This window comes from Stereum hirsutum (genome assembly GCF_000264905.1).
Source record: "Stereum hirsutum FP-91666 SS1 unplaced genomic scaffold STEHIscaffold_12, whole genome shotgun sequence".
Classification (NCBI taxonomy): Eukaryota; Fungi; Basidiomycota; class Agaricomycetes; order Russulales; family Stereaceae; genus Stereum; species Stereum hirsutum.
Window position 1 is genome coordinate 1,380,895 of NW_006763142.1, and position 13,746 is coordinate 1,394,640.

Consider the following 13,746-nt stretch of genomic DNA (forward strand, 5'->3'; position numbering starts at 1 on the left):
CGTACACCGAAGGGTGGTCGTAGACCCGTCCGAGTAGAGAACGAAGCAACTCGGAATGTAAACGTAACGACAGTGTGTGTCGGGGAGCTTCCGCTCTAACTTTGAATTGTCGTCAAGGGCTATGGACCGCGATGCATGCATACGTACTGAATGGGATATGATGTGCTCCGCTCGTCGAAGATCAGATGCTGGCACGCATCCAAGTGCGGGAAACGCATAGTAAGCGCTTGGATGGATAATATAAAGTACCAGGTGTGGACACCGACGCTCGCTTTCGGACGCTCTCCGACTTTGGTTCCCCTCGTTTTTCGTCGTCGCTCACGTTCACCGATCGCCATTTTTCATTGAAGGCTGCTTCTACATTTTAAGCTGTTGGCTGGTACAGAATGGGCGAGTATGACACAACAATCGGTGAGCGATAATACCATACCATCGTGCCTGAAGTTCGCGACAGCTGACTGAATTGCTTTGCAGGCGTCCTGCTAGTGGGCCTGTTCTGTAAGATGGCTCGGATCGAATAATATTGCGGTAAACTGAACGTAGCATTTTAGTCAACACTTTTCTGTATGGCCTGGTCTGCTATCAGTTTCTTCTCTACTACATGGCTCGTAAGGTCCCAAAAAACTCGTGCAGTGGGATGTTCTTCTTACTTGACCATCCCGTTCTCTAGCCTTCAAAGATCGGTTATACATCAGGTCAGCACCCTCGCTTCGTCGTCCGGTTTGTGCTCTCATGGCAGATAAATGGACAGGGCTCTGGTCGGCGCTCTATTTGTAATAGACACTCTGCATGAAGGCGTGTAAGTTTTTTCCCTTATTGACTTCGTTTCCCTCCTGACTAGGACTGTACAGGACGGTATACTCAGCGTGGGAAACCTGGTTCGTTCTTAATCTGCCCACTTCGAGGTTGGGATCTGATGGTGGTCTCTCAGCGTCACGAATTACAACAATCCAGCCTTTTTAGGACGTGAGATCTCCCTTTGATTTTCGGCGTTGGAAAGAGAGCTCAGACCTCATTTACAGGCGTTAGTTGGACGATCCCCTTCAGTAAGGCCCCTTGAAGAGTTCTTTTTATCATGTTCACCATCTCACCAGCCACCGACGTCCAGCTGCTTGTGCGAGTATGTACACGCATCCGTCTTGCATCCAGACCCCATCTGATAATATATCTCCAGCCTCCTTGACAGCCTTGCTCAGTCAATCTTTCCTCAGCTGGCGGTACTTCCCTCCTTTGATCTATTCATGATGCCTGCGCTGACAAGCCAGATTTTCTGTCACAGTGTATACCTTTTCACGAAGAACAAGCCTCTTGGAATCGTCATAGTCTGCTTCTCGTTCAGTAGTTTCATATGTGGCATGGTCGCGGGTATACAATCGGGCATGCTTGGACAGTACGTTCTTCGTTATCAGTTGCAAATAATGGATACCGAAGGTTGTGTGGTCTGGTCAGAGTGGCTTTACTTGGGCAGATCTCGGTTGTCTCTCTGTTATGGCTCGTGTTCCAGACAACGGCTGATATCACTATCACTGGTGCGTCACACCCCTTAACAATATGTCTTCGTTCACGCTGACTAGAACTCACTTTCCTCCATTCTCATCTCCTCCCATTATGGCGTGACTGTAGTCTCTCTCTGCTGGACCCTCTGGCACTCCCGTACCGGCTTCCGCAAGACCGACTCTCTCATCTACCGCGTCATGCGAGGTGCCATCCAGACTGGTCTATTCGTGTCGATATTTGCGCTGGGAGACATGTTCTCGTTCCATTTCAACCCTTCCACGAACCTTTACGCTATGTTCGCGTACCCTATAGGCAGGATCTACACCAACGTGCGTTTCTCACCTTTAATATTCTGACAATGTTCCTTACATCTGTGCTGTTCGTCTTGCGTAGACTCTGCTGGACACACTACTCTCCCGCCGAGAAATGAGGTCGAGGAACACAACGACCACTACAAATGGGCACGACATCGAGGTACGCTATATCTGTCTTCCTGTCCCGATGTTCTTCAATTACTTATTGCCTACGACATCGCCTACGTTCTTCGAAATCACCAGAATGACTTGCAGACGTCCATTCGCCTAGGTAACGTCGACGTCAACGTGTCCCACGAAGTTCGCGTCCAGAGGGACTTCGCCGCTGTTTCAAACCGAACCCTCGACGGTTCTGACAGGGATCTCAAGGATGGTCGGAGCAGCCCAGACCAGAAGGCCGTGTCATTCTAAGTCAGGAGAATAGTAGACCGTGTGGCTCGGTTGACTGAGACGATGATAGTTGTACCCAAAAGGCAGGGCATGTCTCGTAGCCCGTTGGTAGAGATGAGGTGGTAGTGGCCATGTTCATAAACCACTGCCCCGTTCAATCGCGCCGGAGTATTTGTTTGAATGCAGTATCTGTCACTCTTTTGCTTATTTATTGGTTGGAACTCGACGTTGTGCTCCGTTTATATCGTACAATAGCGCTACGCAAAACTTCTGAACCGGACTATAAGATATACATCTGGCACAACTCAGCTCTGCAAGCCAGCTACAATACCGTCGAAAGCAGGCTTCTTGACCAGGTTCTATGGTAAAAGTTATGATGAGCCTCGCGCAAAAGGAAGAAAAAGGATAACATCGACGCACATCATCCCATGGACATGCAGCCCCTTGACCAGCGAAAGCTCCAGGGATCCACGAAAACTTGTCCTGTAAACACATCTTGAGTATCAAACACGCAAACGGCATGTTTATCAACCCTAGAAAACGAACCGTATAATCCCAGATAGTGACCCCAACACACCCACTAACCGCCTTGCACGCGCTCACCACACTTTGATAATCCGCCTGCTGCTGCGCCAAAAGCGCATCCGTCACCGGCAGCGTCATCCTAATATCCAGCTCCGTAACAGCAACCTCTACGCCCAACGCCGTGAAGCTCTCCAGCTGTTGCTGAAAATCGGTCGGTACTTGCCCTACGATCAGATGGCTTTCGAACCCAATACCGTCGAGCGGGGTGCCGGCGGATTTGAGCGACGAGACGAGGTTGGCCATAGCGGTGGATTTGACGCCGGCGAATTCGAGGTTGAATTCGTTGATGTAGAGGTGTGTGGAGGGATCGGCGGCGCGGGCGGCGGTGAGGACGGTGCCGATGTAGGAGGAGCCGAGGGTGTTGAAGAAGACGTCTGAGGTGAAGGTACCGTCATCATTGAAGGGCTCTGAAGAGGTGGAGATATCAGATCGTAAGCTCTTATGCATAGAGTGAGTGCAAGTTACCGTTGACAATATCGAAAGCAACTGGAAGAGAATAAGCGTCGTCAGCATCTAGGGCCATGCGCCACACAAGAACTGAGGCGCCACTCACATCTAGAAAAAAACCGAGCGAAAACAGACATTAGCTGTCTTCATCATCATCTATCGATGGATAGCTTACGTGTCTCCCTTAAAATGTTCCAGTATTGTAGTGCAGTGCGTAGTCATGATGTCCGTCAACTCAGCAGCGGTGAAGTTTCCGGAGGACACCCAAGTTGGCAGCTGTTGGTGCCACACACAGTTATGGCCTGGGTGAGACCCGGAAAACATCAATATCACAAAATCAACTGGCAACAAAGAACGAACATACCCCGAATAAGCTGTCCATTCCCTTGTGCAAGCGCAGCGACCTGATCGGCCTGCGTGAACGTGAACACCCCCTGCTCGGGTTCAGTAGCGTCCTGCGCCACATAACAGACATAAACTCGTCAAATTTTACCGTATGTATGCAACGGGACAGCGGCACGTACCCATTTCCACGCATTCGCAGGTGTGATCTGTCCAAACATAGCGTTGTCGCTCAGGATAGCAAGATATGCGGCATCGGTGAACTCGGGGTTGTCAGTTGCAGAGCCGAAGTATGCCTTCCCAATGGACTGAGCGAGCGAGTTCAAACTTGCAGTGGAGGTGGCTCCGGGGTTAGGAGCGGCGGAACTGGTGGCACTAGGTGCGGCATAGGATCGTAATGGGATGAGAAATAGTGAGACGAGAGAGACGAGAGTTGTTAGCATCCTTGGTAGTTATCGCTGAGCAAGACGGCTAGGTCAAGCTGGGAAGGACAAGAGTGCCGAGATGAGATGACGCTCAGCGACATGGTGCAGAGCTTTTATATAGCAGCGACTTGCTCCAAGAGCGTGGCTGTCGTCTGCGACATATTCATGAAGAATGAAGAGCAGCGTTCGTGTGTAAGAAAGACGTTCATGTGGTCGGATGGATGATGGAGGGATGGTCCAGTGGAGGCGGTAGTAGCGTTTCCCCGAAGCCGTTCCGAGACATTCTAAATTCTAATGTCTAACCAAAAATTGCGGGGATATTGATTTGGAACAGTGCTTCGCTCCATCTAAAAGGGAGATCTTCCGGATCAGAGTCAATTTCAGGTACTAAGGGTAAAACTCAGAGAGCGTACCTTTGCTGCAAGTAGATCTCGCATGAAAGGCATTATATATCGCTCAACAGTGCAATCACACAGAAGACGTTGACCGCAAAGTCGATGAGAATCAAGCACGGCTGCAGAAGAGGAAACAACCGTCCCTGACGACCTGACGAATCAGCTGGCCGTTTTGTGCGCTGAGCGGCGCGCCGATAATGATTCCGTTCGTTTGCCGATCTTGGGGACAGAACGACAAGTGTAGTAGAAAGAGCTCCATGTGTGATATTGCCGGCGCTTTCGGGGGCGTTGTACACTGCAAAGGTCACTTCTATCTCACAAGTAAGCCAAAGGTATATTTCTGAGCACAATACGCTCGTCATGAGCCCGGAGATCATGGGAAACGGGGTTATAGGGTACTGGAATATTGAGACGGGCTGAAAATACGGTCCAATAATCCGCTGGAGCGATATGCCCCAGGTGCATGTGGCTCAAAACTCCTCTTATAGACCTAGAATATATCCAGTCTTTGCTGAACTGTAGCTTCCTATTTTTGACCGTACCGACTCTCACACTCCGAGACTCCAATGGCGGCCTTTACGATCATCACCAAGGCATCGCCGCGAGACTACGTGCTGAGAGTTCTGGTCATAATAATTGCCTTACCTGTCACTAGATTGGTTCGAATAGATGTCATAGAAGACGAAAAATTGTGTACAGAGGTGATGGGTCGAGCTCAAGTCGCGTTCAATTCGGATTGGACGACCAACACGGCGCCACGTTCACGCCACGCGAGAGACGGAAACAGCCGAAGCTTCCTTGACAGGCTAATTCCGAAACGTTGGTTTTCAAGTCTTTCTGCTCCCTCCTACATGCTTCGATTCTTCCATACGTTCTTGAGATTTAGACTAGTCGAGCGCAACAAGTCTATCTCTCTTGCTCGAAGTTCGTTGAACTTGGCTCGTCCGGTGTTTACTGCTCTCCCCAATTGGGAAAGTTGATCGTCGATTGCACACCATGACGAACTCAATGCATTTTCTTACACCGGGCGTGAATCATCGGGAGGCACACATATCCTCTAGCAATACTCATTTTGCTATAGATTGTCGTCTATGTCCACATTTGCTTGGACAGTCAAGCTGGGATATCACGAACAATATATCCAGTATAAACCTGCACACTGGCTGCAGACGAATGTAGGACGCTCTTCAACCCGAGAGCACTGTTTAGCTTCCATGTCCTATCTATATCCTTGATCTTCACTCGATGGGGCGTGCCCAAACCCAACTGATCGAGGGGCTGGTGCAAGCGGGCGTGAGAACGTGTTGGCGGGCACTTCAAAAGCTCGAGGTAGCGAACTGCTTAACGCTCAGTCTGCCTTCGTCCCCAACGCTCTCCCCTCGTTCCTTCACATCAACTACCCCACATCCCACTAAGGACAAACTCGTCCACCACACATTCTTTCCATAACATTCTTTTGATCTTTTCACGACATGTTCCAATCTAACAAGCTTCTTTCCTCCCTCGGCCTTGTCATGAGTGCCGCTATCGTTGGAGCCATCCCGCCGCCCACCACAAATCTTGTATCTCGTGATACCAATCCTAGTCGTACGTTTCATACGTATTTCCCGTTGACCATTGCGCTCATGTTATGTGTCCAGCGGTCATCATCCAGATGTTTCAATGGAATTGGGATAGTGTGGCGAAAGAGTGCACCGAGTTCATCGGACCCGCCGGTATATATTCTTGTTTAACACTCACCACGGCGCTTGTATCTGACTCGTTCCTCTTCAGGATACTCTTACGTCCAAGTCTCTCCCGCCACAGAGCACGCTGCCGGCGACGAGTGGTACTTCGATTACCAGACCGTCTCGTACAACCTCGACTCTCGCCGTGGTAATGCCGACCAGTTCGCCAACATGATCAACTCGTGTAAAAATGCTGGTGTTGCTGTCTTGCTGGATACGTGCTGGAACCATATGTCGGGTACGTACGAAGGTAACGGCGTTGGTGGATCTTGTGAGTCATCTTATTTCTTGTCATCCGCATTGGTGACGATCGACGCTGACTTCGTGTTCAGCCTTCAGTCAGTTCTAAGTTCTGCATCCTCGATATGCACCCTACTGAGCTTGGTGGCTTCTAGAGCAATATGAGTACCCTGGGTTTTATTCGCCGGAACACTTCCACCACTGCGGTACAAAAGGTGATGGAATCGGTACGTCTATATAGCCGTCTATCGCCATCATTGCCCTTCTGATATTCACGCCATGTTCCTACAGAGGACTATAGCGACAAGTACCAGGTTCAAAATTGCCAGCTCGCCAATTTGGCCGAGTACGTTGCACTCACCTCTTTTGTCCTACTAAATAGTGTCTGACATTGAGTCTTTAGCTTGAAGACCGAGGACGATTATGTACGCAAAACAATTATGCAGCACGCGAACGACATGTTGGACATGGGCGTCGCCGGGTTCAGACTCGATGCCGCGAAGCGTTCGCCCTTTCTCCCTCTCCCGTTATACCTCCCCGCTCTAATCATGGTCATTATCACCTCATCGGCATCTAGATATACCCATGGAAGATTTGAACGCCATATTCGGTGGTCTTTCACGCAAACCTTTCATCACCTCCGAAGTTATCGGCTCAGGCCCTCCCATCCCTCAGACAGACTACACCGGTCTCGGTCTCGTCTCCGCATCTGACTACCAAGACATGCTCCAGAAGGCTCTCAGGAGTGACGGCCTCGTTTCACTCCAGGATATCGAGAACAAGGTCGGAGGGTTGAGGTCGGACCAAGCCAATACTTGGGTCAACAACATGGATTCAGAGAGAGGACTCGATGGAGGAGGAATCACATACAAGGAAGGGAAGCTTTATGCGTTGGCCCACGTATTCGCGTTGTACGTCCTTCTCGACCCCCCTCTCTCTATTGGTATGATTGATGCTGATAATGTACGATAGGACTCATCCCTTCGGCACTCCTACTGTTCTGTCATCCTACGAGTTCAACGATGTGAATGCAGGTGCTCCCAACGGAGGTCAGTACTTCTTGTCGACTTTATGCTTGCTTGCTCATGAGAAATCGATTTTCCTATTCGCCTACCGTTTCTCACTTTCTCTGTGGCTTGTAATTTAGGTACTGGTACATGCGACGGAAACGCAGGCTCAAACGGCTGGATCTGTCAACATCGCTGGACTGCGATCTCCAATCTCGTCAAGTTCCGTAGCGCAACTTCCGGTGCACCGCTCACGAACTGGCAGTCTGGAAGTCCGGACCAGATTGCGTATGAGCGAGGTTCGTCTTTTCTCCAGCCTTTCCGCGTCCTTCTTCGTATTCATACTCACTCTCTAACCATCCGACTGCGTGTCTTGTAGCGGGCAAGGGCTTCGTCGTAATCAACAACTCTGACGGCGACTGGTCCAACTCGTGGACGTGCGGTCTTCCGGATGGGATTTACTGTGATGTTGTTTCAGGATCTAAGGACGGGTCACAATGTACAGGATCATCGTACGTCGCCCTTCTTTCGAGTATAACATTGTTCTACATTACTTACCTGTTTGACTCAGGATCAACGTCTCCGGAGGTACCTGCTCTGGGACGGCTCCTGCCCGTAACGCACTGGCAGTCTACACAGACTCGAAACTCTAAGTTCTAGGATTCGACGTTGTGGCTCTGATGCTTGCGATGAATCCTTGGCTGTCACTGTTCCTTTCTTATTCTGGTTCCGGGATCGTTTCGCTGGACCTGTACGACTGACCGTCTGTGGTGGCTCTCCTGAACTTGGCTCTTGCGGCTTGTGGCTTGTACGATATTGTATTTCTACTATGGACTTCTGGGCGCGGACTTTAGATGACTCGGACTCGGTCGTGTACACGGATATGGGCTGGGGCTTGGGCTTGTTTACGGACGTTGTGCCGTGGAATAAAAGATCTCTTTACTACTCAGACCTCTGAATGGACCGGCCGGATTACAACGTCGACTTTGCCATGAAGTTGACGAGCAAGAAATGTGGCGTTACGCCACACTTGATGCATATTATACTCGCCACCGCACACGCGCCATTCATCACGAAACTACCCATCTTGCAATCTCCAAAGCTTCCGATTGGACAGCAGGTCATCCTCGGTGTCTTATATTGAACCGGTCTACGCTCGCATATGCACACTGCGGCCAGAATAGAGACTGCGTCATTATTGATTGATTCTCGCTCTGCTTTCCTCATGGTCTTCCGATGTCGCCGGATCCGTGCGCATAGTGGTCTTAGGTTCAATCCATGACTCCTTCAGTTCCGCGTTACCTTCTCTCTTCGTGGTTTCCGATAGTTCCATGCTGACAACTGTGTACACTGACAGGTCTACATGATGAGATGTTTAGGCGGGGATGTCCGTGTTTACATCGTTCGTGACAGGTTTCGAGTAGACAACGAGTGCTGCTCCGAGTCATGGGTTCTCACTCATTGTTCGTCGTGTGTCGCTCATCGTCGTCTGTTATTCGCCGAAGCTCATGCTGAGTGTTGATTTGTGGAAGTTGTGGTCGCCAATGGCTCCGAGGTAAAACACACACTACTCCCCACAGAATCTCGGGTCAAAGCTTGGGAATTGTGGGGAAAGAAGAGAAGAGAAGAAACGGATGCCGGTGTCGCGCGGAAGACAGCTCGCCGTCGATTCGGGATGACGAACTTGTTGCTTGTCCACACTCTATTCATGGAATTTATGCAAGCCGTAAGACGGAGGGAAGTCTCATGTGTGCGTTGTGTGGGTGTTTCTAATTTCGTATTGCAGTCGTACAATAATATGCACACTGCTTCGTCCGCCCGCATCTCCTATGCAGAGCCTCTAGCAGCTGCGAGACCTGCGGTCCATCATTGAACCTTCTTGAATGCGATGATATCTCAGTGTTACGAGACACTTGTAAAGACTGTACTAGACTGCTCTATTATGTGCCAGACACAGAGTACATCAAAGTTCTCCGAGTACGACGGCGTTCACTTTCGGCGAGCGCTCAACTAAAGTTCTGGATGCAGGTGCTATCAGTGAGTCGTTTGTGTACGTATAAATTCTCAGTCTCTCACATATCGGCGTAATTTGAGGTACCAAAAAAACAACAATCATCTCCCACAGGTGCTGCCAGTGGGACCTCGCAGGATCTCAAAAACGTCGGGATGTACAAGGACTTTACCGAACAATAAAATATAAGTTCATCAGGCACTCTTGGGCGCTTTGCAATCCGGATGCATCATATTGATGTGGGGATTTCTGCAGCTTTTTTTGTGTATCGTTTCCTTGTTGGCGTTTTGATCTTGGGGAAAGAATGATTATACGGGCTGGGGCATGCCCGACCCTGTGGGGCCCCGCGCGGGGCACAACCGGGGATAATGGTCGCGTGGCTGGCCTCCTAATGGGGTACATCCAATTCGCTATCTCTGAATCGTTCAACAAACTTCCACCATGTCCTCCTCCGGTACCGCGCTTCCACTTTCGACGATTATGGCCAATTCTTTCGCCTTTTGTGTTGCATATTCGGATGTTTTTGATGGCCTCGAGGACGGGATGATGTCGACGTCGTGTGATCCTCCGAATGTCGCAATAACAAGGGCATTCTGCCTTGATGCCGCCGGGTGGAGTTGAAGGGAGCCTGTTTTGATCACTGGGCTTTATATGGTGCTATAGACGGCGTGAAGGAGGGGCTTGGGAGGTATCCTGAGATATCGTACTGAGATGCTATCTATGGATACCCTCATTATAGAACCCCACGAAGGGCCATTCAAACTCTCAACCTCGCTCAACGGTAAGTAAAGGGAGTCCTCCGCGTACCTTTTCCTCCTAATCTCGATCTCAACCGTATTCGAAATATTCTTGTTAACATCTGCATCGTGGTACTGATGCATTCTCACCCAGCTGACCGTCCTCTTGCCCTGAATCGCAAACACCTCTGTCCTCCCCTTGCATTCGCTCGCACAAGCTAAGCGGACCGCGTAAGGTGCTCGTGACACTGTGTATCGTGTGGAAGGCATCTTCATTCGGTAATGGGATGGGATCATCAGACCGCGTCTCATAGTGTGCTAACCACTAGGTTTGATACGGTTTATGATGGTGGGTACCGAGTACCACAGTCGTGCGTGCCAGAGTCGTTATGGCAAAGCGCTTGCGCTCAGAGAATCGGGTGTTCCAGCAGGACGCTTTCCGCTCATGACAGGGAAGCACGGAGCCAGGGCGAGGGGTGGGACGAGCGGCTTATAAGGCTGTCGGAGAACTGGAATTCGGGTGTTGCGCCTCTGCTTCCCTCTGCTTCCCCGCTTCTCTCCCATACCCCGCAGAGACACTCTAACGGGTTGCTTCCCCGTGAGCAAGAGAAAAGATGGCTAAAGGCGTGAGTCAACACTCCTCTGATCGTCCTAGTTCTTATTATATATCACATACTGACTGATATTGTCTTTTTTTAATGTGGGCTGTCGGTATCTTGGGTGGCATGTTGGTGGTTGGATGAACGCGGATATGGTGGACGGGTAAATTGGGTGGTGGTGGGGGGACACAGTACAACGCAAGAATCGCGTCGAATCCGTACATTGTCGGTACGTTCGCATGTATCGGCGGTGGACTCTTCGGTTTGGACATCTCGTCCATGTCCGGAGTGCTCAACAACCCCGCCTACAATTCCTATTTCAACAACGTGCGTCGCTGTCCTCTTCTTCTCCTTCCTTCTTTGCCTCCCGGTTTTCCAAATATAGACGTATCCGTTTACTTCCTACAAACCGACATGTTTTCTCTTCCCGATTTGATTACCCGTTTTCTGTTCACGGAGTAAAATGATCGAACAATACGCTAACGCTGAGTTGTACAGCCCAGTTCGTCAGTGCAAGCAGCCATCGTTGCATCCATGCCCGCAGGCTCCTTCATTGGCGCACTCTCGGTCGCCACACTGGGAGATAAAATCGGAAGGAAGAACACGATCATCTTGTCCGGTATCATCTGGGTCATCGGCTGTATCCTGCAATGCGCTTCTCAGGTCAGTTTTACTTTGACCTTCACTATCATCTTCTCTGCCTCCTGAGCCACAATCACCTCCACGCCTGGGAGCGCGTATACGTTTGCTCCCTCTAAAATTGTATTCGATCATGATCTAACGCTGCGTGGTTGAATAAATATTCAGAACCGAGGTATGCTCGTCGTAGGCCGTATCATCGCCGGTCTTTGTGTTGGCTTGGCATCCGCTATCGTCCCCGTGTACCAGTCCGAGATTACACCTCCTGCAATTCGTGGTCGTCTGGTCTCCGTGCAGTACGTTTGCGGACAACCATCCACACCCAACTGTGCTTCTGTACGGTCTACTTATGCTTGTTCGTACGACTCAACAGACAATGGTCAATCACCTGGGGTATCCTCCTCCAATACTTCGTTGAATTCGGATGCTCCTACATCGATGGAGACGCCTCTTTCCGTATTCCTTGGGGCTTGCAGATGATTCCAGCTATCCTACTTTCGGCGGGTATGACGGTATTCCCCGAGAGCCCTAGGTGGCTGTTCGATCATGGACGGTGAGTTTCTTTTTGTTTCACTAGTCTCCCTCTGTTAAGTGAATTAAAATTGGTACTGATGCTCTGGTGGTATGTGCGCGTTCGTGGGGGTTGACGTCAATAGTGAGGCAGAGGCGCTCGAGGTGCTCGCTGACCTTCACGGTGGAGGGAATCAGGACGACGAGCTCGTTCAACTTGAGTTCAATGAGATCAAGAACCAGGTGGGCTCCGTCTCCCCAACAAACTTCTGCCTTCACCCTAAGAGCATGTGCTAACAAATTCCTTATTCTCCGTTTTTGGTGCGTTGATGGCCATGAATAGGTCGAGTTCGAACGTACGGAAGGCGCCAAGTCATACTTCGATCTCCTCAAGCCGGGTATTCTCAGGCGTGTCTCCCTCGGATGTTCTATCCAGATGTGGAGTCAGCTGAGTGGGATGAACATTATGATGTGAGTTCCTCTTCCTCTTCTCTCCTTCCCTCTTTCTGCTTTCCACTGCCGGTGTTCCCTCGTATGTCGGGCACTTTAAGGGTGGTAAACCTCTTCCTGGATCAATGCTGACGGCTTCTGTTGACGAAATGGGTGACGACAGGTACTATATCGTCTACGTCTTCGAGGGTGCAGGCCTTACCGGCCGCCGCGTCAACTTGATCGCTGACTCGGTGAATTATGTTCTGAACGTCGTTCTCACCAGTGAGTTTCCCGCGCCTTTCTACCCTCCTCGACAGATTGCTGACAATGGTGCACCCCAACCTAAATAGTCCCCGCCATCATCTTCATCGATCGTTGGGGTCGTCGTCCCCTGCTCCTCGGCGGCTTCGGGTTTATGGGTTTCTTCCTTATGCTCGTTGGAGGCCTGCAGGGCAAATTCGGCTCCTGGATCGATCTTGATGGCGCTCAAGTTTGGAGTATCCCCGCAGATAAAGGAAGCGTTACGAAGGGAGTCATCGTCTGTTCATATCTGGCCGTATGCTCGTACGTCCTCATTTTCTACTCTCTTTCGTGGCCGTGGTGTTTATCGTGTGTGTACTTGCCGGAAACAGATTCGCAATCTCCGTCGGTCCCGTCTCCTGGACCTACCCCGCCGAAATCTTCCCCATGCGCGTTCGTTCGAAAGCCGTCTCCATCGCCACCGCCACGAACTGGGCCTTCAACATGGCGCTCGCGTTCGGCGTGCCCCCCGGTTTCTCCACCATCGCCTACAAAACGTACTTCATCTTCGGGACGTTCAACTTCGCCGCGTTCTTGCATGTGTTCTTCTGTTTCCCTGAGACGGCGGGCAGGACGTTGGAGGAGATCGAGGATGTGTTCGCGCAAGGACATGTGTTTAGTGCCTGGAAGGTTAGTAGGCATGTTGGGAAGAAGACGTTGGATGATGTGGTCCATGCTCCAGGGCATGAGGTTAAGGAGGTGGTGGATGAGAAGGCTAGTGCTTGAGCGTGTTGCTTAAGGTGATGATGGGACGATGTTCAGCTCGTAACTTGTACTTCCGCCGAGTCATATCTCATTCCTCCCTTTTCTTGCTATTCTGTTTGTTGTGACACTTCCTCTCCTTTGACCTTCATTGTTTGTTTTCTCTGTTTTCTCTTGTTTGTGTACGCGTATACATCCATGGAATTTGTTTTTACCACTCTTGACGCTCATAGTTCCTTATTTTTGCCTCACTGTCGCGGTCTCTCCTGCTTGCTCTGGTCAGATTGGGAGGCCACCACATCGTGGTTGTGAACAGGGGTATCATCAAATCAAACGAGGAAGAGAAAGTTGAGTGAAAAGATCGGCTACTCCCGGAGCCTTGCAACAAATAGATACGCCCGGCTCGACTCCGGCGCCACTCGTCATCAACTTACGGCAGCTCTGCGA

General features: G+C 50.5%; 4 protein-coding genes across 4 annotated transcripts; 3 read left to right on the forward strand and 1 right to left on the reverse strand.

Moving 5' to 3' along the window:
- Positions 1-1,075: 1,075 nt before the first annotated feature.
- On the forward strand, positions 1,076-2,222 carry STEHIDRAFT_113280 (uncharacterized protein; the record flags this gene model as incomplete). The annotated part of the gene is made up of 6 exons (XM_007307093.1): positions 1,076-1,120; positions 1,197-1,390; positions 1,432-1,529; positions 1,624-1,826; positions 1,891-1,971; positions 2,055-2,222. 6 exons carry the CDS (start codon positions 1,076-1,078, stop codon positions 2,220-2,222), a joined length of 789 nt encoding a protein of 262 aa, XP_007307155.1.
- A 284-nt stretch (positions 2,223-2,506) lies between these two features.
- On the reverse strand, positions 2,507-4,018 carry STEHIDRAFT_159684 (endo-1,4-beta xylanase; the record flags this gene model as incomplete). Its single annotated transcript, XM_007307094.1, has 8 exons — positions 2,507-2,560; positions 2,622-2,684; positions 2,748-3,193; positions 3,252-3,272; positions 3,325-3,341; positions 3,409-3,535; positions 3,598-3,688; positions 3,758-4,018. 8 exons carry the CDS (start codon positions 4,016-4,018, stop codon positions 2,507-2,509), a joined length of 1,080 nt encoding a protein of 359 aa, XP_007307156.1.
- A 1,849-nt stretch (positions 4,019-5,867) lies between these two features.
- Positions 5,868-8,022, forward strand: STEHIDRAFT_159685 (glycoside hydrolase family 13 protein; the record flags this gene model as incomplete). The annotated part of the gene is made up of 12 exons (XM_007307095.1): positions 5,868-5,982; positions 6,036-6,110; positions 6,169-6,393; positions 6,455-6,460; positions 6,518-6,589; positions 6,654-6,708; positions 6,766-6,866; positions 6,940-7,273; positions 7,335-7,411; positions 7,510-7,668; positions 7,749-7,881; positions 7,941-8,022. 12 exons carry the CDS (start codon positions 5,868-5,870, stop codon positions 8,020-8,022), a joined length of 1,434 nt encoding a protein of 477 aa, XP_007307157.1.
- Positions 8,023-10,731: 2,709 nt separating this feature from the next.
- On the forward strand, positions 10,732-13,323 carry STEHIDRAFT_133111 (general substrate transporter; the record flags this gene model as incomplete). Its single annotated transcript, XM_007307096.1, has 10 exons — positions 10,732-10,743; positions 10,909-11,043; positions 11,215-11,379; positions 11,524-11,651; positions 11,729-11,908; positions 12,012-12,108; positions 12,209-12,336; positions 12,479-12,579; positions 12,648-12,861; positions 12,930-13,323. The coding sequence occupies 10 exons, from the start codon at positions 10,732-10,734 to the stop codon at positions 13,321-13,323; spliced, it is 1,554 nt and encodes a 517-aa protein (XP_007307158.1).
- Between the last annotated feature and the right edge of the window lie 423 nt (positions 13,324-13,746).